Raw genomic sequence first — 27,859 nt, 5'->3', positions numbered from 1 at the left:
AAGAGTAAAACAAGTACAGTATTTTATTTGTTTTTTGCGATTTCTGAAGTTAGCTCACCTCTGGCGAGGTGGCAAAGTTTAAAATCGGATTCAGCGCCAAAAAATACATAAGAAACCACTGAGAAAAAAACTTTGGGAATTTTTTCCTGAAAACATCGTATTTTTTCCTCATATGCTTGGACTATTCAAGTTTGACTGCAAATGGAAACCCGAAAACTCCAGAGTGTTTACATCATTACCGTTACTGCTAAGACTAATAGTCAGGTCCTGAGTCTTATCAGCATTAAGACATAAGTTGACATTTTTAATTTCTGACAACAGCTGGAGTTTCATAACAATCGTTGTATCCAATGTTAATCTTAAGGAGGAATACAAAACTTTAAAGAGCCCCGCCTCACTCTCTAATTATTTCCCTAAAAAGAAAGTTTCCTGCACAACTTCTTGTTACGCTCTTTCAAATGACACCAAAAACATGTCAATCGGTTCAGTAGTTTCGGAGGAGTAATTGTCACATAAAACCTGCTTAAAATAAAAAGGCCTATATAGATATAGATGTGTCTGACAATAACCCAATTATACTACGAAGTATTTATATTTTTCTGCCTTCGACAGCCCTGGTTCGGGAAAATGCTTAAATGAGCTGCTTTATATCCGATGTTGGAGGGTTCAACCAAAGCAAACTCAGTTGTTGTAATATCCCTATCACCTGAACCTCAAGTTCCAGTCTGTAAGTATTTGTGCATGATTTTACACCACAAACTTGGCAAAGGACGGAACATTTCAGTCCAGCTTTACGGCAGCTGCATCTGCCGGTGCAACCCTTTTTGTACCTACATGATATTTTGCGTAGGGGAATTTTGGGACTATAATCCTTGATAGTCGAGCTTCCATCCTCAATCAGTAGGACTTTCGTCAGCCCCCAACACTTTCAGAACTTGCCGGTAGCACCTGAGAGCATGGTAGCCATACTGCTGTGAAAACAGTTGTTTTAATGCATGCGTTGTGGGTCTAAAGTAGCATTTTTACTCTTTAGGGAGTAAAAATAGTTTTTAGCCTCTATGGAGTAAACATCAGCTGTTGTCAACTTAGTTGGAAATTTCAATTGTAAACAATTGAATGGATCGTGCTTCGTAATCATTTTAACCTACAGTCTACAGTCTCTTCCCATAGCATTTTAGCATTGCAGATACATTAATCCATTCCCACACTCAACACTGCTCACCTTTACTACTTCCTTCACCACCCCCTACGTCTTGGACCTGTTTCCCTCTCTTCCCATAGCTTTTTAGGAATGCAGATACGTTAATGTATTTGCTAAAGACAGTTCCCTCACTCTGCACTGCTAGCCTTTACTACTCCCTTCACCATTTCCTACGTCATAGACCTGTTTCATTCCCTTCTCATAGCATTTTAGGATTGAAGATACATTAATCTAACTGCCACAGACGGTTCCACACTATGCTTATACTTTACTACTTCCTTCACCTCTTCCTACCTCACGGACCTGTTTCCCTCCGTTTCCATTGCATTTTAGATTTGCAGATACCTTAATTTAATCGTCATAAGCAGTTCCTACACTCCGGACTGCTCGCCTTTACTACTTCCTTTACCACTTTCTACGTCGCGGACCTGTTTCCCTCCCTTTCTATAGCATTTTAGAATTGCAGGTACCTTAATCTAATCCTCACAAACAGTTCCCACAGTCCGGACTGCTTGCCTTTACTACTTCCTTCACCACTTCCTACGTCACAGAACTGTTTTCCTCCCTTCCCATAGCATCATAGGATTGCAAATACCTTAATATAATGGTCATAAACAGATCCCACACCCCGAACAGCTCGCCTTTACTACTTATTGCACCACTTCGGCACTTCCTACGTTGTGGACCTGTTTCCTTCCCTTCCAATACCATTTTAGGATTGCAGATACCTTAATATAATCGTCATAAACAGTTCCCACACTCCAGACAGCTCACCTTGACTACTTCCTTCACCCCTTCCTACGTCACGGACCTGTTTTCCCCCCTTCCCAAGAATTTTAGGAATGCAGATACCTTAATCTAATTGTCATAAACAGTTTCCACACTCCAGACCGCTCACCTTTACTACTTCCTTCACCACTTCCTACGTCACGGACATCAAGCTAGTGTCATCATTTGATTATATTTATGATCCATACCGTTTCTGTTCTAATATCTGTGGAATAATGCTATCAGCTATTTCTTTATCTACTGCATACAAAAGTCAACAGCTGATCATATGTCTTTGATTATGTGTCAAAAACTGCTTCCATAAGGATTACATTGAATCTTTGAGACCCAGTGGGGCGGATTCCTGAGAGACTTTTTTAACGCCATATAGATGTTGGCACTCACCGGTATGGTCTTTATCACCATGCAAAATTTGAAAACAATTGATTCAGCCGTCTGAAAATAGATAAGAACACAATACATACTTTTGGTTGAGTTTTCGACCATGGGGTGAGCTCTAGTGTTATTGAAATAAATTTACTTCAAAATAAAATCATGGAAATGGAAACTCGCTTAGTCTGAAGGTTTGCTGCAGCAGGGAGATTTTTAGTTCTTAGTTTGTAGATATTGGAAAAAATTGCATAATTAAATTAACGAATGATTCTGAAGTTCTAAGTTTTTATAACATATGTACAGGAGTATTTTTCACCAAACAATCCTGGAAGCCAATTCAGGTCAAAAACATATTGTACTAACTCCACCCGCCATTTTGTTAAAATTGTTAGCCCGATGGATATTTTGTATTTGTTGTCATGACCTAAACTTTTTCAGACTTAGTTTTAGCAAAGCTTTACTATTGGAATTAAGACAATTTAAAAGGAAAAAGCTCAACATCTTTTGTAAACAGAAATTTAATAACATTTTTTTTCTTACACACTTCAATATAGATATATATTTTATAAGTTACACTAAACATAAATAAATAGAGAAATAGCACAAAAACATAATTAATAATCTTAAGAGTATGTGTTTGTTGAATTATTTACCAATAAGTTTAGACAACAGTAGCCTCATATATTACAAATATTTATTTTTACTAAAAACTAATTGAACAATAATAATATTATACTAAGCAAACAAATTAGAAAATGTTTTTGAGTGTCAATGAGTGTACAAAAATTACGTATGACAACATGTATGAAAAATTAAAATATCAAAATAATTATCCCTCAATCTGATTATAAAATAATAAAAAAATTTTTTTTACTACCAGGGTATTTGTAAAATGATTAGATTAATCAATAGAACAATGGAACACATTATAAACAAAAAAGTTAAATATAGTCAGTAAACCAATGTATACAAAGTTATTTAAAACATAAATAACAATAATTAACCCACATATACTTCATAATCTAAATAAGGAACCTAATATTAACTTGTTCATGTGCAAGCTAACTTTTTATCAGTTTCCCTTCCCACTTAAGGGTGCGCTCTACACCTCCCGTTTCGTGTAAAAGCAAGGGTCTGGGGCAACAGTGTTTCTGAAGTCTAAATTTAACATAGAATCAAAGTTAGGGCATCTTATTGAAGAGAATTAAATAATCTAAAATATGATGGCTGCAAAATGCTTATTATAGTACCAATAAGACCTAAAATCTTCTTTTGAATGTAGACGAAGAACAGCAATTTTAAACAGCTTTAACTTATTATAGAATTGTTACTTTAAAATTCTAAAATAAGGGTTGCATGGATTGTTCTTGGTTCTGTAAAACTCCACTTATTGTTTTTTACTAGCATGTATGGATAGTTTACAAAGGCAGTTGTCGTGAACTTCTGCAACGCTTCTCACGGCACTGTTCAATGGCACAACATAGCTACCGAATCCAGAGCTGATGTAGAGCGCACCCTTAAGCAAAATATCAAGAGTCTATCATACAATGTAAATGTATTGTACTGCTCCAAAAATTTGATTTTCAAAAATTATCAGCATATCTACAATGAACTAAATACTACAGATAATTTATTATCGTACATTTTATTCTAAACAAATTGAATAAATGGCAACATTTCCCTTAGACTAGACATAACAATATTGTGTAGTATGAAGGAAATATCTGTTTATGAGCATCAATAGTATTTTTAAAACTAATACAGTAATACATATATTTTAACCATTGGTAAAGTGTTTGGTCATACAGACCCGTCATCAATATCTGTAAGAAATATAGTTCATATAGGCATACAATAATTTGTTACACAAAAGATTCTCAATGTTATATCAACAGAAGTTAAAATGTTATTGTATTTTGAACTTATTTATGTTGTCTAAGTTGATTGACAAAATCTGCAAGTGACAAATTGATTTGAAAAAAATTAGCTGGAGTAAAATATGTTGATTTGTAGGTTAACTTTTTTTATTTTTATGGCATATCCTAAGCAACTCAAAGCTCTTAATTTTGTAAAATAACCCCTGATACTCGGCCTGGCCTCAGTTTTACCAGTTCTCAGTTTATCCAAACAGTTCTTGGAAGCCAATGTAAAAATGTATTTGAGAGGCATATTTGTATTGTCTACCAGTGATAGATATAATACCAGAAATGCACAATATGTTATACAAAACCGTCATAATTTCAAATTTATATAAAAAAAAACTGTCAACAATATTAATAACAGGCCCTGTATACACCCAGGCCTTAGATACATAATTATTTTTACCAAAAGATATAAAAGATGAATGTAACAGCAGGAAATTTTAATGTAAACTAGAGATGTTCTTAGTAGAAAAAGCATTTCACTCCTTTGAAAAATTGGACAAAACAAAAAAAATATTTTAAACAGGCAATAAGTTACATTTCTCATAGACTCTATACTTTGTATTTGTACGTTTATGAATAAGGAGATTTTGATTTGATTTTAAACATTATTATGGTTTGAAAGTGTGTATCTGGTCCACCCGCTCCTATAAAGTCAAGCATTTTAATTACATTTTATTTACTTTTCCTTGAGTTAATCTTTTGATTCTACCATTACCATAGACATAAATGTTTTGTATGTAATAAGTGATGCCAATTATCATAGTTTGGACGGAGCCTTTTAAGCTGGGGAAAAACATATGTAGAGTGAGATGGACATTGATAAAATTAATTTACATCAAGAACAAGGGACCAGTTTGCATTGGGCAAGGCAGTGAGGAATTAACATATCTTCTCTGCGTTCTCTCCCCGTGGTAAGGCACGGGCAGAACAACTATTTAAAGTAACGTGAGGATTACATCAAAGTACATGGGTTACCTTGCAAACCAATATTCTTGCATGTAGAAAAATCTAGATAGCAATTGCTTTACAGGTTAGAAATCAAGATTTTTCTTCTTTGGGGTTCTAGCACTCTTTCGGACAGATCTTGTTCGTTTATTTCTGGATAGGAATTTAGAGTTTCTGTAACTCCATGTGATTTTATTTTTCTGTGAAATGTTTTTGCTAGATTTGACTTCTTTATTTGGAGGCAGCACTTGTGTAAAGCTCTTTCCTTTTGCTTCTGGTGGAAAATCTCTTGATTCAGCCCCAGACTTTTTATCTTGTGATGAGTTTGCTACATTGTACCTTTTATTAGAAGCAGTTTTATCTTGTGTAGGCACAACTTGTGTAGATCTCTTTCTTTTTGATTCTGGTGCAAAATCTCTTGATTCAGCTCCAGACTTTTTTTCATCATATCTTAACTTATTATCTAGTGTATGTGCCACTTGTGCAGATCTCTTTATTTTTGCTTCTGGTGGAAAATCTCTTGATTCAGCTCCAGACTCTTTTTCATCAAATGTTAACTTATTGCCTTGTGATGAGTTTGCTACATAGTACCTTTTTCTAGAAGCAGTTTTATCTTGTGTATGTGCCACTTGTGCAGATCTCTTTATTTTTGCTTCTGGTGGAAAATCTCTTGATTCAGCTCCAGACTCTTTTTCATCAAATGTTAACTTATTGTCTTGTGATGAGTTTGCTACATAGTACCTTTTTCTAGAAGCAGTTTTATCTTGTGTATGTGCCACTTGTGCAGATCTCTTTATTTTTGCTTCTGGTGGTAAATCTCTTGATTCAGCTCCAGACTCATTTTCATCAAATGTTAACTTATTATCTTGTGATGAGTTTGCTAAATAGTACCTTTTGCTAGAAGCAGTTTTTTTATCTTGTGTAGGCGCAACTTGTGTAGAGCCCTTTCTTTTTGATGCTGTTGGCTTGACTACAACTTCAGACTCTGTTTCACCACAAGTAACCTTATCTTTTTCCATCGATATGTTTACTCCCCGTTTTCTTTTACTTGAAACAGTTTCTTCATGAGGAAGCGGCACTCGAGTCAATATTACACGTGGGAATGATCCTACTTCCTTGTTTGAGACTTCTGTTGAGGTTAAAAGATATTTTGGCTCAGCTAATAATGGTGCAAGTTTTTTACGCATAGTATAAAGTAAATATGCAGAGTCAGGTAGACTTGTGGGAACTGAGCTTGGTGGTTCCAATGAGGAATGCCTCTGTCTTGGTAGTTTTGTAGGCAAGTCTGTTGTATTTTTGTAATAAATAATGTGCTTTTTAACTTTAATAGCCTCACTCAATTTAGTGTTTTGCAGTATTTTTTGGCTAACTTTCTTATTTTTATTTGATGAGGTGAAACTTGTGTTAGCAGTTGGCTCCTGTTTATTTGATAGAGATGTTTTGGATTCACATTGTTTTTTTATTCTTTTGCTATTTGGCTTAGACTTTTTTTTTATTGGCAAGTCATTTGTCACCCTTTTCTTATTTACAACTGTTTCAACTATATCCTGATATGTTTCATTAAACGATAAGAAAAAATCTCCACCTTTTTGCGAATAAACCTGTTCAAGATTATTTCCAAGACTTTTGCATGTTTCAGTTGGACCACAATCACTGTCTTCATTATCTGAAAAATTGTTTTCTACAATTCCCGGAAATTCTTTTATAGATAGTGATTTCACACTCTCACTTGAATCATCTTGATTAACCCTCAAGATGTTATTGCTGATTCCAAAAAGACTTTTGACACTGTGGTTTGGCTCCTCTTGGTTGACCTTTTTATTGATATTGTTAATTTCAGAACATTTTTTTCCAGCCTTGCTTGACACATCTTGATTACTGTTTGGGTTAATATTGTTGATTCCAGTGAGATTTTTGTCAATCTGATTTGGCTCCTCTTGATTATCCCCCAGGATGCTATTGTTGATTCCAGAAGAGTTTTTGTCTCTGCCACTTGGCTCTTCTTGATTAACCTTTAAGATGGTACTGTTGATTCCAGAACGGCTTTCGACATTTTGGGTTGGCACCTCTTGATTGCTGTGTGAGTTAATATTGTTGATTTCAGTGAGATTTTTGACTATCTCACTTGGCTCCTCTTGATTAACCACCAAGATGCTGTTCTTGATTCCAGAAGGGGGTTTGTCTATGTCACATAACTCCTCTTGACTAACCTTTAAGACGGTATTGTTGATTCCAGAAATGTTATTGACACTCTGGGTTGCCACCTCTTGATTGTTGTTTGAGATAATATTGTTGATTACATTACCGTTTTTGATCTCACTTGGCTCATCTAGATTAACCCCCAAGATGCTCTTGTTGATTTCAGAAGGGTTTTTGTCTCTGGCAGTTGGCTCGTTTTGATTAATTTTCAAGATCGTACTGTTGATTCCAGAAAAACTTTTGACTCTCTGGTTTGGCTCCTCTTTGTTGACCTTTAAATTGATCTTGTTAATTTCAGAACAAATTTTGACACTTTTGCCCATAACATCTTGATTGCTGTTTGAGTTGATGTTGTTGATTTCAGTGAGGTTTTTCACTATCTCACTTGGCCCCTCTTGATTAACCACCAAGATGCTGTTCTTGATTCCAGAAGGGGGTTTGTCTATGTCACATAGCTCCTCTTGACTAACCTTTAAGACGGTATTGTTGATTCCAGAAATGTTATTGACACTCTGGGTTGCCACCTCTTGATTGACCTTTGAATTGGTATTTATAATTCCAGAGAGGCTGTTTGCAAGGCCTGGCACCTCTTTATTGCTGTTTGAGTTTATATTGTTGTTTGTAGAAAGGCTTTTGACACTCTGGCTTGGCACTTCTAGGATCATCTTTGAGCTTGTATTGTTAATTACAGAATAGTCTTTAACACTTTGTCTTGTCAATGCTATGTAGGCCTTGGAGATTGAGTTGTTATTCTCAGGTAGGTCTTTAACATTATTACTTTGAAAATCTTCAATGATCACTGAGTTATTGACTTTAATTAGGTTTTTAACATTTTGATGTGGCGTTTCTTGGTAGGTCTTGGTGTTGTAAAAGTTACATTCCGGAATCTTTTGACCAATAGATGACTGTTTAGTTTTTATCAACGATGTCTTAGATTTAAAATATCTCTTAGGTACAACTTGTGATGGAATACTTTGTTTGTTGGTATTTAGAGGAACTAAGAGGGACTCGTCTATAGGATTTACCGAGATACTCATATTTACTCCCAAACAGGATCTGTTATGATCATTGTCAAAATGTAGTTTAGGTGACTGCGTCAGGTTTTGGACAGTACTAGGTACTTTAAAAGTCTCGCCACAATTCTGATGTTGAACTGGCATGGTATTTAATGTTTTGGATTTACAAAGGTTGTGATTTTTTACACTTTCTGAGCTATTTCCCTTGTGAATAGAGGTAATGTCATTTACAATGTTTTCTGTATCACATATATGATTTATCTTCTCTTCTGTAGGTTTTTTGTGCATTGGATCTTCATTTTGTTTTGTCACCAAATAATTCTTTTCTGGCACACTGGTACTTGACATTTCATCAGCCCTGTTTTCTTCATGGTGTTTTAGGGTTTCATTTATATTTGATTCAACATTCTTTATTTTTATTTCTTTTGTGCTCAAAATAAGTTCTTGTGTAGAAGGTAAACAGGATTTTAAAAAGGGCCTGCTACCCAACCCATCACCTATAGGTTCACCAAGATTCTTGTTTGGATTTGACACACGCTTACAAATTTTAAACTTACGACATTTGAAAGTTTTTATTATTTTTGAACAATTTTCTTCATGCAAAGTAGTAATAACATTATTTTTTATGTCTTCTGTCTCAGGAACATTATTCTTGATGCTTTCCAATTTACTTCTTATAGGCATATGGGAAGAAGAGGTGAACCCTTTAGCGTTGGCCCTGAGAGAGGGTGCAGGTTCAATGAGCTGGTTTGACAACGACACTTGAAGCAAATCTTGTTCCTTCGAAGGCATTTTAACCTCAAAGAGGTTTGGAAAAACTCTTGCTTGATTATTTGCACATACATCTTCCTGTGGGAGAGGTCTAGATGGTGATGAATCATCAAATTGAGGTGTGTAATCCGCAAAATTTGGTTCATTTGCATCTGCTCCAAACATCCTTAACAACTGGGCTGACAATAGTTTTTTCTCCTTCACAGCGAGATAATATGGTGTTCTGCCATTCTTTCGATCCTAAAAACATAACAATTAAACTACAGTATTGACAAAATCAACTTTTATAAAGAAACTTTGTGAAAAGTCTATAAAAAGCCTTAAGTCACACTTAAGCCTTATGTGACACTTTGTAATGTTATATAAATATGTTAATGTATATAAAATTAAGGCATTCGATTAAGTTTTTGTCGAAAAATTGTATCATGTATATATTTTGCTTTTAGTTTTTAAGATGTTGACATGTCACCTGTTTTACCAGCTGTGCTGGGGAGGAAAATGTATTGTGACGAATAAAGAATCTGAATCTGAAGTCACTGGTTAAAAGAACAATAATTGACTGTTTATGAAAACAATAGGTTATACTAACTTAGAACTATCTTATATATAAAAAAAAAAGGTTTTTCTTTTCCGATTTCGTTTGGCTCTTCTACCCGACCGATTTTCATGACTGGGGTCTCAAATTGAAGGTATGCACGCACAGATTTTCCATCAAGCATCAGCATATATTTATCTATAATCTCACCAGACGTATACATAAACAAAATTTGCTCCCCATGTCTTTCTTATGGGACTTAAATTTGGTTTCTCTTTTCTGAGTTCGTTTGGCTATTCTACCCGACCGATTTTCATGATTGAGGTCTCAAATTAAAGACATGCACGCCATGTTTTCACATCAAGTTTCGGCAAATATTTACCTACTGTATTACTGTATAAAAAATTGAATGATGTGTTGTGGTGTGTGGTAATCTTGTGACATGATTTTTAGCTATTTTGGTTGTAAGTATTTGTTTGGATTATTGGAAATGTATGATGGGGCCCAGAGAACCGGACCTTTTGCCCAAAACCAGGAATACAGCCCAAGCCAGCTTTGATTATACTTGTTTAACTAACACACTTATTTACCCTAATTTTTGTAATGAGCCTTTTTCCTAGGGTGGTAAATATTTGCTACTTGGCCGCGCACCGATTGTTGAGGTAAGCAAGCGGCGGCGGCGAGGCTAGCGAGCGCCCTTTGACCCGGCTTATCAGTGCCGATAAGCCTGGGATATCCTGGAACTTCAGGACAGTGGACAGTATAGGAGAGACATTCGAGTCGTGGATCCGGGACGGTGAGGATAATGTGATGTCTTGTGGAGACGACTGGGATACATTGGTGGTGTACGTACAGAGAGAGGAGTGTACAAGTGACAGTGAGTGTCGGTGTTAAGTTGGGTTGAGACCTGCTACTACTGGTGAGTGGACGACGTTCTTTTAATTTCGGTTAAGGAGTTGGATATTATTAGTTTGATAATATTAATCTCTGATTTGAATGCGAGAGTTGGAGTTGTAACCGTGCTGGTCAAAGCCTGGCGGTAGTTAGAATTTATTTATTAGTCAGGAATAATATTAAAGTATATTTCTGATGGTTCTGGGCAGGCGCTAAATCGCAAATAATATATTTTATTTACTGTAGTAGATATTATTTTGCATTTCACAAGATTTAGTTATTTTACTAATAATTGTGAGGCCCGACAAACCTAGGCTGCACGATTTGGCGTGCGTACTTGTTGGCAAGTCGTCGTGTAACTCACTTTGTCTTAGGCACTCTGGGCTTAACTATTGGATAGTTAGGTAGGACGAAGCCCGAGTTGCATAGTCAGCAACGACCCCCTAGGAGAGTGGAGAATCGGTTTATGCCTGGTAGTGATTATTGCACGTTTGTTTTGGTGACTTGTTTTCGACTTGTTCACAGTGCCCGTGTATGAGCCAGTCCTATACCGGTTAGACCCGGCTATTGGCCTAGTGGCTTCCCTGACCTTTTCGCAGACCCTGGAACTTTACCCAGCCATTGTAGGCTGAGCTATACCCGGCCAACGGTTGCGTCTGCACCTTTAATTTTTTTTCCAGTGAGAAAAGTGCGTTGCATTTTGATTTACACCTTCCAAACTAATATATATATAGACATGACAAACCTGATTGGAGCAAGAATTGATTTAAATGTAACTGGTAGATGAACTAAGATATCCCTTTACAGGCAACTTAATCTCTTGGAACATGTGACTTCGAAACATGAAACAGATTGTTTGATTCCGTTAGGCGGAATCAAACTTGATATTTAATTACCGTACTACATTTTCCAGCGTAGTAGCGAAGCCAGTCGACTTCCCCTCCTCAAAATTTATTGCTAGCCTAACATATTAATAGTTTACTTAAAGCTAATAATTAAAACTTAGCTTTTGATTATTCATTCTCTACGAAGTTGGAGGTACCAAAGCTTTTGTGTTCACGGCCAATGGAAGACAGGGGCGAGAGAACAGGCGAGCCCGGCTGAGTTTGGTTGATCCAAGAAAAAAAAAACCCGGTTGTGGGGAATTTATGTTAATTAGAAAGCAATGTGGACTGTATTATAGTTATTTTAAAGTTGGAGACACTAACCTTTTGTTATTAAACTGATGCGTAGACTGGGGGCCCCCTTTGATGAATCCTGAAATGCTATAATGTTGATAAGTTCACCTTTTCACACTATATGATGTTAAAAAACACTTCAATTGTCTTTATAATAAGTTATAAGCCAGCGGTAAATATTTATGTTGGTAAAGAGGTTTATGGTATTTGAAAATGTAGGAGAAAAGGCATGTTAAGTCCTCATAGCAACAGGACTTGCCCAAGAGTGTGCCACTACTCTACTGAAGGAAGGAGTTGGTCATGTGATACATATCAGTGACCAATCAGAGAGCTAGTCTTGAAACCATTGGGGTTTGAAGATACTGATGCACTCTATGAGGAAAACATTTAACTATTTGAAATGGTATTTAAATGGAGATTGTGGTGAAATCAGTTACATATTATTAGAGTGCATTAAAATTAAAAATTAATATAAGAATACTTAGAACAAAACAGTATATATATTTGACATACCGGCCCCCTTGAACCGATCCGGTTCAACAGAAAAACAAGAACCATGCATGATTGAAATATGAGGAATAAAAATAAGGAAGGGGGTTGGTAGCCAGAGTTATGTTAGGTTAGTTTATAGGAAGGCGGGAAACCTTAACTACAGGTCGTGTTAAGGTTTTTGTAGATGTCTTGATTTGAACGACTCTTACAGTGCCATCTTGACCAGGAGAGGCTGAGATGATTCGACCAAGCATCCAAGCAAGAGGTGGAGTATTGTCTTCATGAATGATTACTAAGTCTCCGATCTTGAGGTTTTCTTCTGGAGTAATCCACTTAGATCGTTCTTGGAGGGTCTGCAGATACTCTCTATGCCATCTATTCCATATGTGTTGAGCAAATGCGTGCACAAGTTTCCACCGTTTCAGGCGATTTACAGAGATATCCGTGAGATGAGGTTCTATTAGAGACGTCAGAGGTCCTCCTGTCAGGAAGTGTCCTGGAGTTAATGCTTCAAGGTCAGATGGGTCTGCAGAGAGTGGTGTAATAGGCCTTGAATTTAACATTGACTCAACACGAGCAATCAGTGTTAGAAACTCTTCATAGGTTAGGATTTGTGTACCTATGACTCTCTTCAAGTGGTATTTGGCACTTTTTATTGCCCGCTCCCACAAGCCTCCTTGGTGTGGAGCTCGAGGTGGTATGAAATGGAAAGTTATTTTGTTGTTCTGGGCAAACCGTTGTGTTTCAGGTTTTATCATTAGGTCTTGGAAGCATTTTTTAAGCGTTGAGGCTGTTCCAATGAAATTGGTGGCACAATCTGAATATAAATCTGATATAGTGCCTCGTCTGGCAGTAAACCTAGTTAAGGAAGCAATGAATGCATCTGCTGAAAGATCTGTGACCATCTCCAAATGTACAGCCTTTGTGGCAAAGCATATAAATAAACAGAGATAGACTTTAATTGGCTGCAGTCGACGTAAGATGTGAACCTTTACTGTAAAAGGTCCAGCATAATCCATAGCGGAAACATTGAAACAACGAGTAGCCGTAACACGTCCAGCAGGTAAGTCGCCCATTAAAGGTGCTGTCATTTTAGGCTTAGCTTTGAAACATCGAATACATTTAAATATTCTGGAGCGTATAACACTTCTCTGAGAAAATATCCAGTAGTTTTGCATTAACATTGCTTGAAGACTCGAGTTGTGGTCCTGCATGTAGATATATTTTATGAAAGAAATCAATCAGCAGGTGGACTACAAAATGGTTCTTGGGAAGCAAAATGGGATGTTTTGCACTGTACTTAAGTGGTGAATTTTTCAGTCTTCCACCAACTCGTATGATTCCTTCTTCATCTAAGAAAGGTGCAAGCCGTTGTATTTGAGTAGAACATGTTTTCTTAGCTTGAAGCGATTTGATCTCATTTGCAAAGCATTCCTTTTGCACACACCAACATATGCGATTTGTTGCACTTTCAAATTCCTGTTTGGTTAAATGAGTGGTTATTTTTGCCTTTAGCTTTAGACATTTAATAAAACGAAGAACATAAGCCATAACGTTTACAAGTTTAGACCATGAGGAATATTTACTTAAAAAATGTAGTTTAGAGTCATCGGTTGATGTTATGAGGTTGAATGTCTCTGATTTCAGTTCATTAAGAGATTCTTCAGGATCTGGGGAAAGTTTAGTTTGTGGCCATGTAATTGAGTCCCATTTAAGCCACTTAGGTCCTGACCACCAGAGCTCATGATTCATTAAAGCGGATGGTGTTAGGCCACGAGAGGCGCAATCAGCAGGGTTCTCTGCTGAGGAAACGTGTCTCCATATGCATGAAGGAGTAAGCTCTTGTATCTGAGCTACTCTATTTGCTACAAATAGTTTTAGCTTGTAAGATGGGGTGTGGATCCATGACAGAGCAATCATAGAATCTGACCACGCATTGATAGCTGTAATATGGTACTGTTTATCAAACTTATTGATGCAATAGTGAAGCAACTTGGCAAGTAAATGAGCGCCGCATAGTTCAAGCCTAGGTATTGTAGTGCGTTTAAGCGGAGCTACCTTTGTTTTTGCAATCAACAAATGAGTTGAAACATTGTGATCAGAATCTTCTAACCTTAAAAAGACACATGAAGCATAGCCTGATTCACTAGCGTCTGAAAAGCCGTGTAATTGTATGTTACTGGCGTTTACCATGGGAAGGTAGCGAGGTATTTTTAGATTGTCAATTTCTGAGAGCTCACTGATAAATTGAGACCATTTCTCAGAAAGTGTCTCAGGAAGCTGAGTATCCCATTCTAACCCTAAACACCAAATGTGCTGCATTAATGCCTTTGCCCAAAAAACCAGTGGACAAATTAGCCCCATGGGGTCATAAATCTGAGCAATAAAAGAAAGAAGTGCTCTCTTTGTATGTACTCCTAAGGGTTTGGGTATAGCATAAGAAAATTTGTCTGTTTGTGGTATCCATTTTAAGCCAAGGACACTGTGACAAGGTTGATCAGTGCTTCGAAGCATGAGGGGAGTTTCACGATGATCCAGCGGAACATTTTCAAGAAGTTTTTCATTATTAGAAGACCATTTTCGTAGCTGAAATCCTCCTTTGAGTAGTAAATCGATAACATCTTGCTGTAAGTCAAGGGCTTCATTTAAAGTGTCACAACCTAACAAAGCGTCATCAACATAGATTTGATCTTGCAGAGCTTTGGCTGCTAGCGGATGGTTATCACCTTCATCGGCCATTAGCTGTTGGATAACACGATTGGCTAAATATGGACTTGAACTCATGCCGTATGTAACCGTGGTTAACTGATACACTTTGATCGGATGAGAGGGCTCTTCTCTCCAGTAAATCAATTGAAATTTTCTATCATCTTCATGAATTAATATCTGCCTAAACATTTGTTTTATGTCACATGTGAAGACATATTTATGTTGTCGAAAGCGAAAAATTATATCAGTGGGATCGTTATGCAGTTTTGGGCCTTGGTGTTGTAAGCTGTTAAGCGAGATTCCAGTAGAAGTTGGGACCGAACTGTTAAAAACCACTCTTAGCTTGTCTCCTTTAAAAACACCATGATGAGGTAGGAAGAAGTGAGGTTCGTCTGAGGGCGGAATTGATTCACAAATTTCCATATGACCAGAAGTCTCATAATCTTGCATGAATTCAACATATTTCATCTTGAAGTCTGGTTGAGCAGCAAATTTATTTTCAAGTGAGTTAAACATACGTTTAGCTACAGGTGCTGAAAGACCCAATTTCTGAGGGGATTCCTTAAACGGTAAACGACAGATATATCTACCGGTATTGTCACGTGAGTGTGAGTTTAGGAAATGTTTTTCACACTCTGCATCAGTTGGCGAAATTTTCAAAGTTTGAGGCGGTTCTTCAATTGACCAGAATCGTTGAAGAGTAGCATGAAGATCTAAGTCGTTAGTTGAGAGAAGAGTGGATATTCCACTAAATTGAAGCGGTTGATTGGAGGGAGCAATAGGTGCGGCACCAAGCACAACAAAGCCAAAAATTGTTCTCATAATGAAGGGTAAATTTTCTCCCATACTTACAGGCGGCTCAAGTAAAGTTTGAGGGAATAGATCCGCTCCTATCAATAAATCAATGGGACCTGGCAAGTCAAAGGTTGGATCGGCTAGCATGTATTTTTTCAGTTGAGCTTTGATGAAGGGTGAGAGTTGAACTCGAGGCAGGTTACTTGTAATCTGATCAAGAATAAGAACAGGATGAGAAGTGGCCAAATTTGACCCACTGAGGGAAGAGATATTCAGATGTGTGAAACCTTTAGGCTTTATGTTAGCCACAGAAATTCCTTTGATATCAGGGACGCCAACAGCAGAGCGTTTTACATTTAATATATTTGCACAACTTTCTGAAATAAGTGTGGTTTGTGAGGCGCTATCCAAAACAGCACGCAAAACGAGACCATTTCCTTTGTGAGTAGAAACTTTCACTAAAGCGGTTGCAAGCAATACAGTATTATTCTGAGTACGAGCCAAACCCATAAGAGTATTCGATTGATTGAGATGATCAGGGGACTTAACATTACTTGTACAGGGATCAGTGTTTGCTTCATTCAATCTTGTTTGAGCCTGGTCAAAATGCAGGAGAGTATGATGTCGTTTTGAGCAAGTAAGACAAGTCTGTTTAGATTTACACATTTTAGGTTTGTGCATACCAAAACAGTTTACACATAAGTCTTTACTCTTAATGAAGTCAAACCTGTCTTTAGTATTAATGCCCCCAAATTTAGGACATTTGAATACTATGTGAGTAGTAGCGGAGCAATAAATACATTTAAGCATTTGATCTTTGTCGTTAGACGACAACAATACAACATTAGCCCTATTAGTTTTAGCCTTATTCGCAAAATTAGATTTGATTGGGTGGTTGCTCTTATTTTCATTTGGTGAAAATGTTTTGTTCGAAACAGAAGCTAACTCCGCAGCCTCCTCTTGTGTACATTTATTTTCCAAGAAAAGAATTAATTCATTGATAGTAGGGACCTTTTTTGAGTCATTACGTGAGTGCTCAAACTTAGTGCGGAGAGCAGAATCAAATTTACGCAAAATATGCGTTGTCAAAAGCAAACTTTCATTAGCAATATCATGACCAAGAGTTTTTAAGGCCTGGTAGTTTTCATTGTAAACTGAGAGAAATTTCCGCAATTGTTTGACAGTAGGCCTAGTAAGTTGAGGTAAATCTAAGATATTGTTAGTATGAAGAGTGATTAGCAACCTTGTATTGTGGTATCTATCTATCAGAGATTGCCATGCTATAGCATAGTTCGCAGCGTTAAGAGGCAAAGATTTCACCAAACTCAATGGCTCATCTGAGAGACAGGATAGCAAATATGTAAATTTTTCTATGTTACTGAGTGACTCATTAGTATGAACTGCATTTTCAAATATGCTATGAAACGACATCCACTGGTCTGGTTGACCAGAGAATTTACCTAAATCCAATTAAGGCAATTTTATTGTCGGAGGTACAGCCACAGCTTGTGCTGTTGAACTAGCGGTGGACTGATTCAATTGCTCAGATACTGCAGGTGTAGGTATTAATGTGCTACATAAGCTACTAATATTTATGTACAGGTCAGATATTTTATCTTGAAGTTCGGTTACCTTTTCATCTACGATGTCTTCAGGTAGGGGAGTTGTAGAGAACAACTTATTAACAATTTTTTCAAATTCTGCATGTTTTTGAGAAGCTGCAGTTGAAAGTAACTTTATTCTATTTATTTGTTGATCATTTAAAGATTCAAGGGCTTGAACAGTACTTAATGTTGTAACTTGCTTGTCGATACTACTAAGTCTTTGTTCAATAAGTTGACTTTGCTTGACAAAAGATAAAAATCTCATTTTGGAATAGAATAGTCAAACACACAATAAAACTCAAAAGGTCTGTATAAACTCCACCTTGGAATTTATAAATTAAAGTTATTTCTTCACTAGAAATTTCAATAACTTATTTTGCAAAGTATTTGCAATATAAAATCACACTAAATTATTTACATTTTAATTTTCTTTCCAGAAGTTCCAGAAGTATCATTTAATACAATAATGATCAATCGACAATATTACTGTACAAAGCAATCAGCTGTTTTCGTGATAGATGAGAATCAATAACATTTGTAGATAATCAGAACAAGGAAAGGAAGGATAATTATTTCTGGCTACACAATGAATATCCTGGAATGCACACAGAATGCTGAGAGGGGAAGGGGGTATGTCTGCTAGAGATAAGGCTCATGAAATGGCTGAGATATAATCATGAATATTTAAAATTGGACATGAAACTAGACTTTCACTTTTGTGCATGTTTGGAAATGAAATATGAAAAATCATCAAACTTAAATATGTTTGATTTTGAAAATATATAGTACAATGTCCTATGATTTTAAAAAATCAATAAAACAACACTGGCTTATTTAATAAATGTTCACAAATTATAAAAATGTGTTTGTGATAAAATAAAAAATGTATTTCACAATGAAATTAAATCTTAACAATTCTTTAAATATTTCCAACGCACTGAGTTTATCCGTCCGGCTCGAAGTACCAAAAATGTGGGGAATTTATGTTAATTAGAAAGCAATGTGGACTGTATTATAGTTATTTTAAAGTTGGAGACACTAACCTTTTGTTATTAAACTGATGCGTAGACTGGGGGCCCCCTTTGATGAATCCTGAAATGCTATAATGTTGATAAGTTCACTTTTTCACACTATATGATGTTAAAAAACACTTCAATTGTCTTTATAATAAGTTATAAGCCAGCGGTAAATATTTATGTTGGTAAAGAGGTTTATGGTATTTGAAAATGTAGGAGAAAAGGCATGTTAAGTCCTCATAGCAACAGGACTTGCCCAAGAGTGTGCCACTACTCTACTGAAGGAAGGAGTTGGTCATGTGATACATATCAGTGACCAATCAGAGAGCTAGTCTTGAAACCATTGGGGTTTGAAGATACTGATGCACTCTATGAGGAAAACATTTAACTATTTGAAATGGTATTTAAATGGAGATTGTGGTGAAATCAGTTACATATTATTAGAGTGCATTAAAATTAAAAATTAATATAAGAATACTTAGAACAAAACAGTATATATATTTGACACCGGTTGAACGGCATGCTCGTGCGTAACGCCATGAAGATTTGGCACTTGCGTCACAGTGTTTTGGTCCAAATTCAATTTTGTTTCGAATTCTTACTTTAATTTAATATGTATTTTACCAGCCACTTTAGAGCTTCCCAATATATAATTTTGCTTGAAAAATTAATTTTACTGAAAATATCTGTGGGGCTGACTGTCTAGCCAAAAAACCTGCACAGTCAAAAAATCTAGACTCATGCATGGCTAATGAGGCTTGACAAGAAACAGGTTGAGACTAAACTTAACATACTATTGTCATTAGTCTGGCTTGAATGTGGAGGTGAGATATCAGATGACTCAACCATGATGAGTTTGATCACTGAATTTCAAGTAGAAGTGTAGACATAATCAACTACAGTATACGGTCCAGTTGAAGGTACATTTTTTTATCCTAGCAGAACATTGGCACAGTTGAATAAGCCTCTCAGAAAGTGTGATACTGTCAAAGTTTTATTTTCTCCCTTATTTTGCTATACTGTGGCAGTTTACATGATACAAAAGATGCATCATTTGCAAATAAAACAAGTTGACATTTCAGTTGTTAGTATATAGCCTAACCATAGAAATCAGTGTAATTTCCAGCAAAAGACTCTGTAAAAGTCTGAAAACCCTCATTAACAAGTGTAATTTTCAAAAAGGCCCTCGGTTTTGCACAACCCTCAATAACAGGTTATTGCAAACTACAATAGGAAGTTTACCTTGAAAAAAGTCTTGGCTTGATAATCCTTATGAGAGATTTGCTTTTGAGGTTTTACGATATTATTCTTAAACTGTTAACAACTTAATGGAAATAGAATGTTAGGTTTAGGTATTGTTTTGAGGAAAATTTTTCAACATAGGCCTACCTTGATGTCAACAAAAATGTTTGTGCCAACCAACAGTTTAATTATCTCATCGTATCCTTCCATCGCAGCAATGTGAAGTGGAGTAAAGCCTGCAACAGAAAAGCACAAAAACTTGAGTTGCTTCTAGTATCCGTACTTTGGCAGGGACTTCGTGGACGCTGAAGGATTAGACGACCCTTCACCAACGCACGCACACTCACCAGCATGGCTACAATGGGACCTGCCCTATCGCCGGTCGGTGGTGCATGACTCATATAATGTCAGTCTACTCAAATATTGTAAATTTTAATATTTGTTGTTAATGAAGTGTGTCATGCACTAATATGGGTGTAAATGAAAATTCGCAGGAAATAGAGTCCAAACACAATATATTTACAAAGATTTATTAGGAGGAAAACGCTGTCACTATATTACAGTTGAGTAAAATATATTCAGCAAAGTTGTACACGGGTCGGCTAGTTTCAATTAACTCTATTTAAATAGCATTAAGTTTAACAAGTGACTAGGTTTGCTGCTACAGGGAGGGTAATAAGGCGTTTATAGTAAAAGATTAATAGCTTAGTATAAAATAAAGTAATTTGCCAAGTTTGATCAAAATATAATGACATAAACAAGCAAACTAGCATTTTTGACTCCATTGTCCATTTGTGTTCAGGTTTGTGGCATTTTATTTTACTAACCTTTAATTTGATACCAAACTCGACCTATGCTGCTATTTAAGAATATTGTTTGAGTCAGTAATTCGGCAGATTAGTGCATTACTATCAACAGTAAGCACGTGAGAACATTGGTATTTTTTTCTATTGTCGTTTAAAAATTAAAAAAGAGGTTTCAGACTTAATACCCCTGTACTTATTTAACCCTGTATAAAATATATACAAATGTTAGTGTAATACGTCAAATTGAATTATTATGTCCAAAATAAAACGTACACAGTTATTGAAGTTTTAAAATTCACAGTTATTCATTTTAACATAATATAATTAATTGTATCGTGTTTGGACTAATTTTTACTGTCTTAATCACGGGCGTCGCCGCCATAGGGGACATGGGGGACGCGTCCCCCCCCAATATTTGAAAAGTCAGTTTTGCAAATTTAAACGTACATTAATTCGTTCTTAAAACACGCAATGCCATAAAACAAACATCATCAATGTAGTTTTTACTAAACTTAATACAGTAAGCGATGGCAGGAGTAGTATTAAGTTCCACATAGATAAACTTTGTGGCCAATAGCACAACGAATAAAACAATATTACGCTATGGAAAGTTGTACGCATCATCCAATTTTTACAGCAATCAGCTGTAGACATGCTAGGGCAAAGGCGAGTGCCGAGCGCGCGAGCGAGGACGGGGAAACAGCTGATTTCCATACTAGGCTAGTTGTGAAATTGTCTGCTAGCCACTGACTTTACACAGGCATCAATCAGCAATCAGCGTACTACCAGTAAGCCTATTACCATTGACTAAATAAACATTAGTGTTAAAGTTTATATAGTCAATGTTATTACTGAATTCAATAGTACAGTATACATATTGTGACAGATCTATGAAATGGAGAAAAACGTAAGGTTAAAAAACGCGTATCTACTTGCTTGCATGGCATATAACAAGTGAAATGGAAGGTTTTGGGACGATTGGGCACAGTTCTAGCCGTTAGAAATGGCTTTATAAAGTGACCATACAGCTTTTAGGAGATATGGCTTCGTAGTCTACACAGTAGGTAGGCATATGTTTTGAAATTCATGAATGCAAGTTTGCCATAGTTTGATTTTTTTAATGTCTACTTGCTTATGACAAAGACAAATAACAGGTGAAACGGGAGGTTTTTGGACAGTTGGACACAGATATAGACATTAAAAATGGCTTTAGAAAGTCAGTAAAGAGCTTTTATGAGGATACGGCCGTAGCCTACAATATATTTTGAGATTTATGAATGCAATCCTCATAGTTAGTTTTAAAAATGTCTACTTATTCATGACAAATAAATGGGGGAATGGGAGGTTTTGCACACAGTTCTAGACGTTAAAACTGGCTATAGAAAGTCACCCAACACAGCGGTGAGAAATCTGGAAAGAAAGAACTTCCAAACCGCAATATTTGATTGGCTGATTGAAAATCCTTTTTTCAAATTCAAAGAGTTTTTTAAAACTGTATTTAGTTAAGTTTTCCTCTGAACAGCCTGTTTGCTGTTTTTGCATAGTGCATGCATTTTGCATGAACTGCATTTGTTTGCCTTGAATCTTTTTGTGCATGGTCTTGAACATATTTTTTTTCACATGGTTGGTTTTGATCGATTTTTGCTTGGTTTGATTTTTAAGTCTTGATATTTATTTTATTTTATGCTTGTACATTGACATAGCCTGTAACAATGTTGTTGTTGATTGGCCAAATAAATTCATTGTATTCATTGTATTCATTGTAACAGCTTTTAGGAGGATATGGCCGTAGTCTACAGTGTGTTTGAAATTCATTAATGCAATCGTCATAGTTTAATATTTAAAATGTCTATTTGCTCATGACAAACAATAGGTGAAATGGGAGTTTAAGGACAATTGGGCACAGTTTAAGGTGTCAAAAATGGCTTGAAGCCACCAAATGGCTTCGAAAATTCAAAATTTTCCCCTGACCCCCCTGCCTTCAAGCCCCCCGGTGGCCCCTGACAGGTCCTACATTTGTCCCCCTCAAAGTTTTGATACTGACGACGCCCATGGTCTTAATTAGGAGATTTTAAAAATCACAAAACCTTAAACATCCAGAACCAATTAAAAAAAATTAGAGCGTACTAGTTAGCTAAGTTAGCCCGGTAAAATGGGCAGACCCTAACGCGTGAGTGTGTGTGTGTGTGTGTGAGTGTGTGTGTAGTGGTGAGGTTAGCCTGGCGTCCACCGGACCCCTTCCAAAGTATAGCATGGAATTTAAGAACTAATACTTTTCAATTAAGTTTGATTATGTTACACTCTACAGTAGGAAGGGATAAATTAGTGTTATTGGTTATTAGGTATTATTAAATATATGAAATAATACCATATCTTCCAAATTAAAATACATTGAAACAATATTTCAATGGACATTAGAATTGATCTTCAACAGTTTACACTGTTTACAGTTCAGAAACATTTGTATCAATGCATAAGGCTATTTTCAAGGGATCTTTTTTAAGCCTGGGATTTAAAATCCAAACCAACTAAAACCTTGGATTCTTGTTTCTACTTCACCGAGGCTATCCAAGTGTTAGAGCTTGGGGCTTTGGAAATTCAGGTCTCGGGTTAAAATCCTGCGAATCACCAATGGATTTTATCAATGTGATAATGCTGCTACCCTCTTGGACAAGCCTGAAGTACTGTGTAAAACTGTTATGTCAGAATTTGTGATCAATGTTGCACAGTAATGAACATTCAAAGTATGAAAGTAGGAACTAGTTAGAACAGGTAGCAACTGCATAAGTTATTGGTGTATAGGCTTTGACTCTGGTTGTTTCTGCCATTGAATTGTGTCCATTTTCCTACTACTGGATATTGAAGATACCCTTTGATTTTGTCAGATGAAGACCTATTTTATAACAACGATCACATCATCAGGTCGATCCTAGTTGAACGATTCGTTTAACACACTTCAAATTTATATCGAACACAGGACACATTATATTTACAATTATTTTCCTGAACTGAGATCGCAGTGTGTGATCAGCAATAGCAATAATTGTTCCATACCATGTAGTAATAAGTTTGCAGTGTTAAGTGTAAATGACCATGAGCGCAATGATAGTAGTTCTAGTGAACCGACACTGTTATCTTCAAATCCCAAACCCAAGCTACAGAAATCAGTAAAGACCAAAACACCTGCAACAAACCCAACTACCAAATTAAACCCAGCTACCAAACCAAACCCGGTTACCAAACGAAACCCTGCTACCAAACTAAACCCAGCTACCAAACCTAATCCAGTTACGAAACAAAATTCAGTAGAGGCATCTACCACGAAAAATTGTACCTATCCTAAAATATCTCAAACCCTCACCACTTGTCCCACCAATTCTTTCTTGCCAATTAATATAAAAAAACCTACTACATGTAAATCCAGCTGTGGCCTCAAAAACAAAAACAAAGCCAAACTGGTAATCCTATCCGACAGTCATGGTCGACATCTTAGTTCTATTTTGCTTGAAAACTGTTCACAAAAGTTTAATATTTCAGGATTTGTTAAACCTAATGCTAAGCTATCCCAAGTTGTCTCTAACCTAGACTCTGAAATCAAACTGTTAACTAAACAGGATTATCTGATAGTATATGCTAAAACGAAAGTTTAATTTTCACCTTTAATTTTCATTAAGCCTACTGAAATAATAAAAAATGTGTTATAAGTTTACTATAGTTAATAAGTTAATACCCTTCATTATGCATTTTATATTTAATTTGTGTGTTCAAGATAAATTCTTAGTTTAGATCAGTGCTCTCTGTCGGTGGCGCCCACCGAACCAGTGGCGGCGATAAGAACTCGCGGGCCCCCCCGCAAGTTTGTTCGCCGGGCCCCCCTCTCCCAATGATCTTTAAAAACATTTTCCCATGTATTACCGCCTAAACTTGCAATTTTGCAATAGACTTGACATGGCATCTCCCCAGGCGTCATTATCGTCTTCCATGATTGCGGCAAAATCGTAAATACTTCCCGTGGTCATAAGTCATGGAAGAAACATTATCATAGTTTACCGTGATTGCAAATGCAACCAAACCTATGACATCATTAAATAGCAGCATCATCGTCTCCCGCGTTTACGGCCTAATAACTCCCCGCGACCCGTTGGTGGTGACGGGTAAATCATTTTTCCGTAATCGCGGCTAAATCCAAGATATATATCTCGCTAAAAAAGAAACTTCATTATCGTCTTCCGCAATGGCGGTAAAATATTGAACATCTGCGGCCGCGGAGACATATAGTCATCGTCACCCACGGGGAAATGTTCTTGTCGATATCTGCGATCGCGGCAAAAGCGTATCCTAATCTTTCAATTTTGTGAGCGTGATCCTCACGGATATAAAAGCTTTTACCTTTAATTGTGCATTATTGTATTGAATACTGAGAAAATCGGCTCGAGCTTGATTTTCTGACTTTGTGCTTGATCTCTCAAGCTTGTAGTCCAGGCTCTGCTCGGCTCGTAAATTGACATTATAGGCCTATTATAAAAATCAACCGTTTAAAAAAAACCCGATTTTGAACCGATCTGATTTCGACTGAGGCCCTCAGTAACATTTTTAGTGCGTTCAAGATCGGGTTGCTAGTTTGAGAGATCAAGCACAAAGTCAGAAAATCAAGCTCGAGACGATTTTCTCAGTATTCAATACAATAATGCACAATTAAAAGTAAAAGCTTTTATATCCGTGAGGATCACGCTCACAAAATTGAAAGATTAGGCCTACACTTTTGCCGCGATCGCGGATATCGGCGAGAACATTACCCCGCGGGTGACGATGACAGAGGCCACATTAGTTATAATACGGCCCTATTATTATGCAACCAATTTTGACTGCGCCTTCACACAATCCACGAGGACAGTTAATGCAACCCGCATGACTGATGACAATTCTTTTACTTAGGTTGGTAGATAATTTATATCGATCGGTCAAGTAATAGTGTTAGTTTAGTTGTTGTAAACTATAGGTTTGAACAAATTTTCATCATAAAAAAGCATAGCCTATTTTAATTCTCATATAAATATTGTTATGATAGGGGACCCGTGTGGCTGAGCCTGTCACACTATCGCGGGCCCGTGTGCCGGTAAAATTTACCGAAAATCCCGGTCAAGGCTCACGGGCCCCCCTAGCTCGCGGGCCCCCCTGCACCGCGGGCCCTGCGGGCCCGCTATCGCCGCCACTGCACCGAACTCACGTGTTACGTTTTTCAACTGGGTCAAATTTCATTCTAAAACAGGCAAAAACTTGAGCATGGGGATGGAATGTCATGATCGTAGGCTACTCACCAGCATAGTTGAACTTCTGAGTGACTTGGTCAGCGTCGGAACCCGTCAGTAACAACTTGACCAGCTGATCACAGCCGTGGCTCACGGCTAGATGGAGAGGGGTGTTGCCGTCCATGTCTGCGATCCTCTGATCAGCTCCTTCATTCAACAGGACAGAAGCTGCTTCGTAGTCGTTGGTATTCACTGCTGCACTAACCGCTAACATCAATGCTGTCTGTGAAACAGATAATGATCACTCTCAATACAAAAAACATCTCACAAACGATGCCACATAAAACATACTCCCTTAGTAGATTTGTCATCCTTATGGAACGGCTGAAGACAATATAATTGTTAGTTCTGTACGGTATATTGCAAAGGTTGTGTTTTGTTTACAATTTGTTTCTTGTTATTTCAGGCATTTAAAACCTTGTTTAACCGAATAATAGGACCTATAATCATAAACATTAACTCGTTCCAAGACAATATTATTGTTAGTTCTGCACGGTATACTGCAAAGGTTGTGTTTTGTTTACAATTTGTTTCTTGTTATTTCAGTCATTTAAAACCTTGTTTAACCAAATAATAGGATCTAAAATCATAACCAATAACTCGTTCCCTAGTTATATAACCAAACAGTAAAGCACAAACTAAGAAATTAACCATGAAATAATAGCAAAAAAATTTTGTTGACACTAGCGTTAGCGGCCTGTGTCACCATACATGAACTAGACACAAAAAACGAGCTTCATTATTTACAATGGGATGAGATGAAGCAGTGGTGTACTGTCATAGTTGGGGGCTCGGGACGGCTTAGATGAGGGTGCCTTTTTTACATACAGTAGAACATCTTTAATCCGAACTAATTGGGACCGGGAATAGTTCGGACTATTGAATAGTTTGGATTACAGAGCATATTGTTGTTTTTACGTAACATTAGCTGGGGAAAAGTGAAAAATGCTTTATAAAATGAAATACAGTGTTTATTTAATACAGTAGTAAACATAGGGAATAAAAAGTACTGTACATTACAATTGAAACAACTACAGTGTGTATATCAATAAACACAGTATACAATAAAGATCCACTGTACTGTGTATAGAGTACAGCAATGAGGCGTTCGGATTAGTGGACGTTCAGATTACAGGGGTTCGGATTAAAGAGGTTCTAGTGTACATACAGGATGATCGATATATAAGTGTGCCAGCAGTTTTTTTTTTTAGTTATAAGAGATATAAATAAACGGTATACCAATCTGACACATACTTTCTCCCATTAGTTTGTCAACAACCATTATCATGGCTAAGCGATGAGAGAATCTAACTATGGTATTTAATTGGTAAAATCACAAAAGTTTCACTAGCTTTTGAACCGTAATTTTTACAGGAATGGCACTATTTTGATTAGAATTATAAGGATAATATCAGACAAATTTAAATCAAAATGTAATTTTTCAAAAAATCCTTTTTCCCGTTTTTTCATGGGTTTTTATGGGGAAAATAACAGTTAAAATAACTTTTAGACCACAATTTTAAAAGCAATGGTAGGTTGCACAATGTTGTTCAGAATTATAAGGATTATCACATACTAATTTCAATCAAAACCAGGTTTTTTTTAAATCCCCCTGACGCAGCAATCCTGCTGTCCAAGCCAATTTCCATTTGCCTGAAATGATTTTCAATCTATTTAAATAACATTAGGTTTAACGAGTACCTAGGTTTGCTGCTACAAGGAAACTAATAAAGTGTGTTTTTAAGTAAAATAATTATAGCTTAGTATCAAAACAATAAATTTGCCAAGTTTTGTTAAAAGATATCCATAAACAAGCCAACTACAACATCTTATAATATTTTCCATAAGAATAACATGGGAATTTTAAATTTAAAATTTTTTGAGTTTTCTCCGTAACCAATAACCGTAAAAAACACTTCGACATACTGAATTATTTGTTTTTTAAAGCTCTTTAAGAAGGTATAGAGAGAAATTGGGAAATTTTATGTTTTGAGGGTCAAAAATAAGAAAAACCAATTTTTTACCCCATAAAACCCTGTTCCCATGTTCCGATCATGCAGT

General features: G+C 36.5%; 1 protein-coding gene across 1 annotated transcript in view; it reads right to left on the bottom strand.

Moving 5' to 3' along the window:
• Positions 1 to 3,113: 3,113 nt before the first annotated feature.
• Positions 3,114 to 27,859, bottom strand: part of LOC128996163 (uncharacterized) — a 48,011-nt gene continuing 23,265 nt past the window's right edge. The window contains exons 5-7 of the mRNA XM_054421300.1: positions 25,808 to 26,021; positions 19,831 to 19,919; positions 3,114 to 9,458 (exon numbers count right to left, since the gene is read on the bottom strand). Coding sequence (XP_054277275.1) covers positions 5,319 to 9,458; positions 19,831 to 19,919; positions 25,808 to 26,021 — 4,443 coding nt within the window. The 3' untranslated portion in view covers positions 3,114 to 5,318. The remainder of the gene's footprint in view (positions 9,459 to 19,830; positions 19,920 to 25,807; positions 26,022 to 27,859) is intronic.

This window comes from Macrosteles quadrilineatus, unplaced genomic scaffold (assembly GCF_028750875.1).
Source record: "Macrosteles quadrilineatus isolate MER2022 unplaced genomic scaffold, UCM_ALF_1.0 Scaffold_6__1_contigs__length_79288215, whole genome shotgun sequence".
Taxonomy (NCBI): domain Eukaryota; kingdom Metazoa; phylum Arthropoda; class Insecta; order Hemiptera; family Cicadellidae; genus Macrosteles; species Macrosteles quadrilineatus.
Note: the sequence above shows the minus strand (reverse complement) of the source record. Positions and strands in the feature narration are given on the sequence as shown.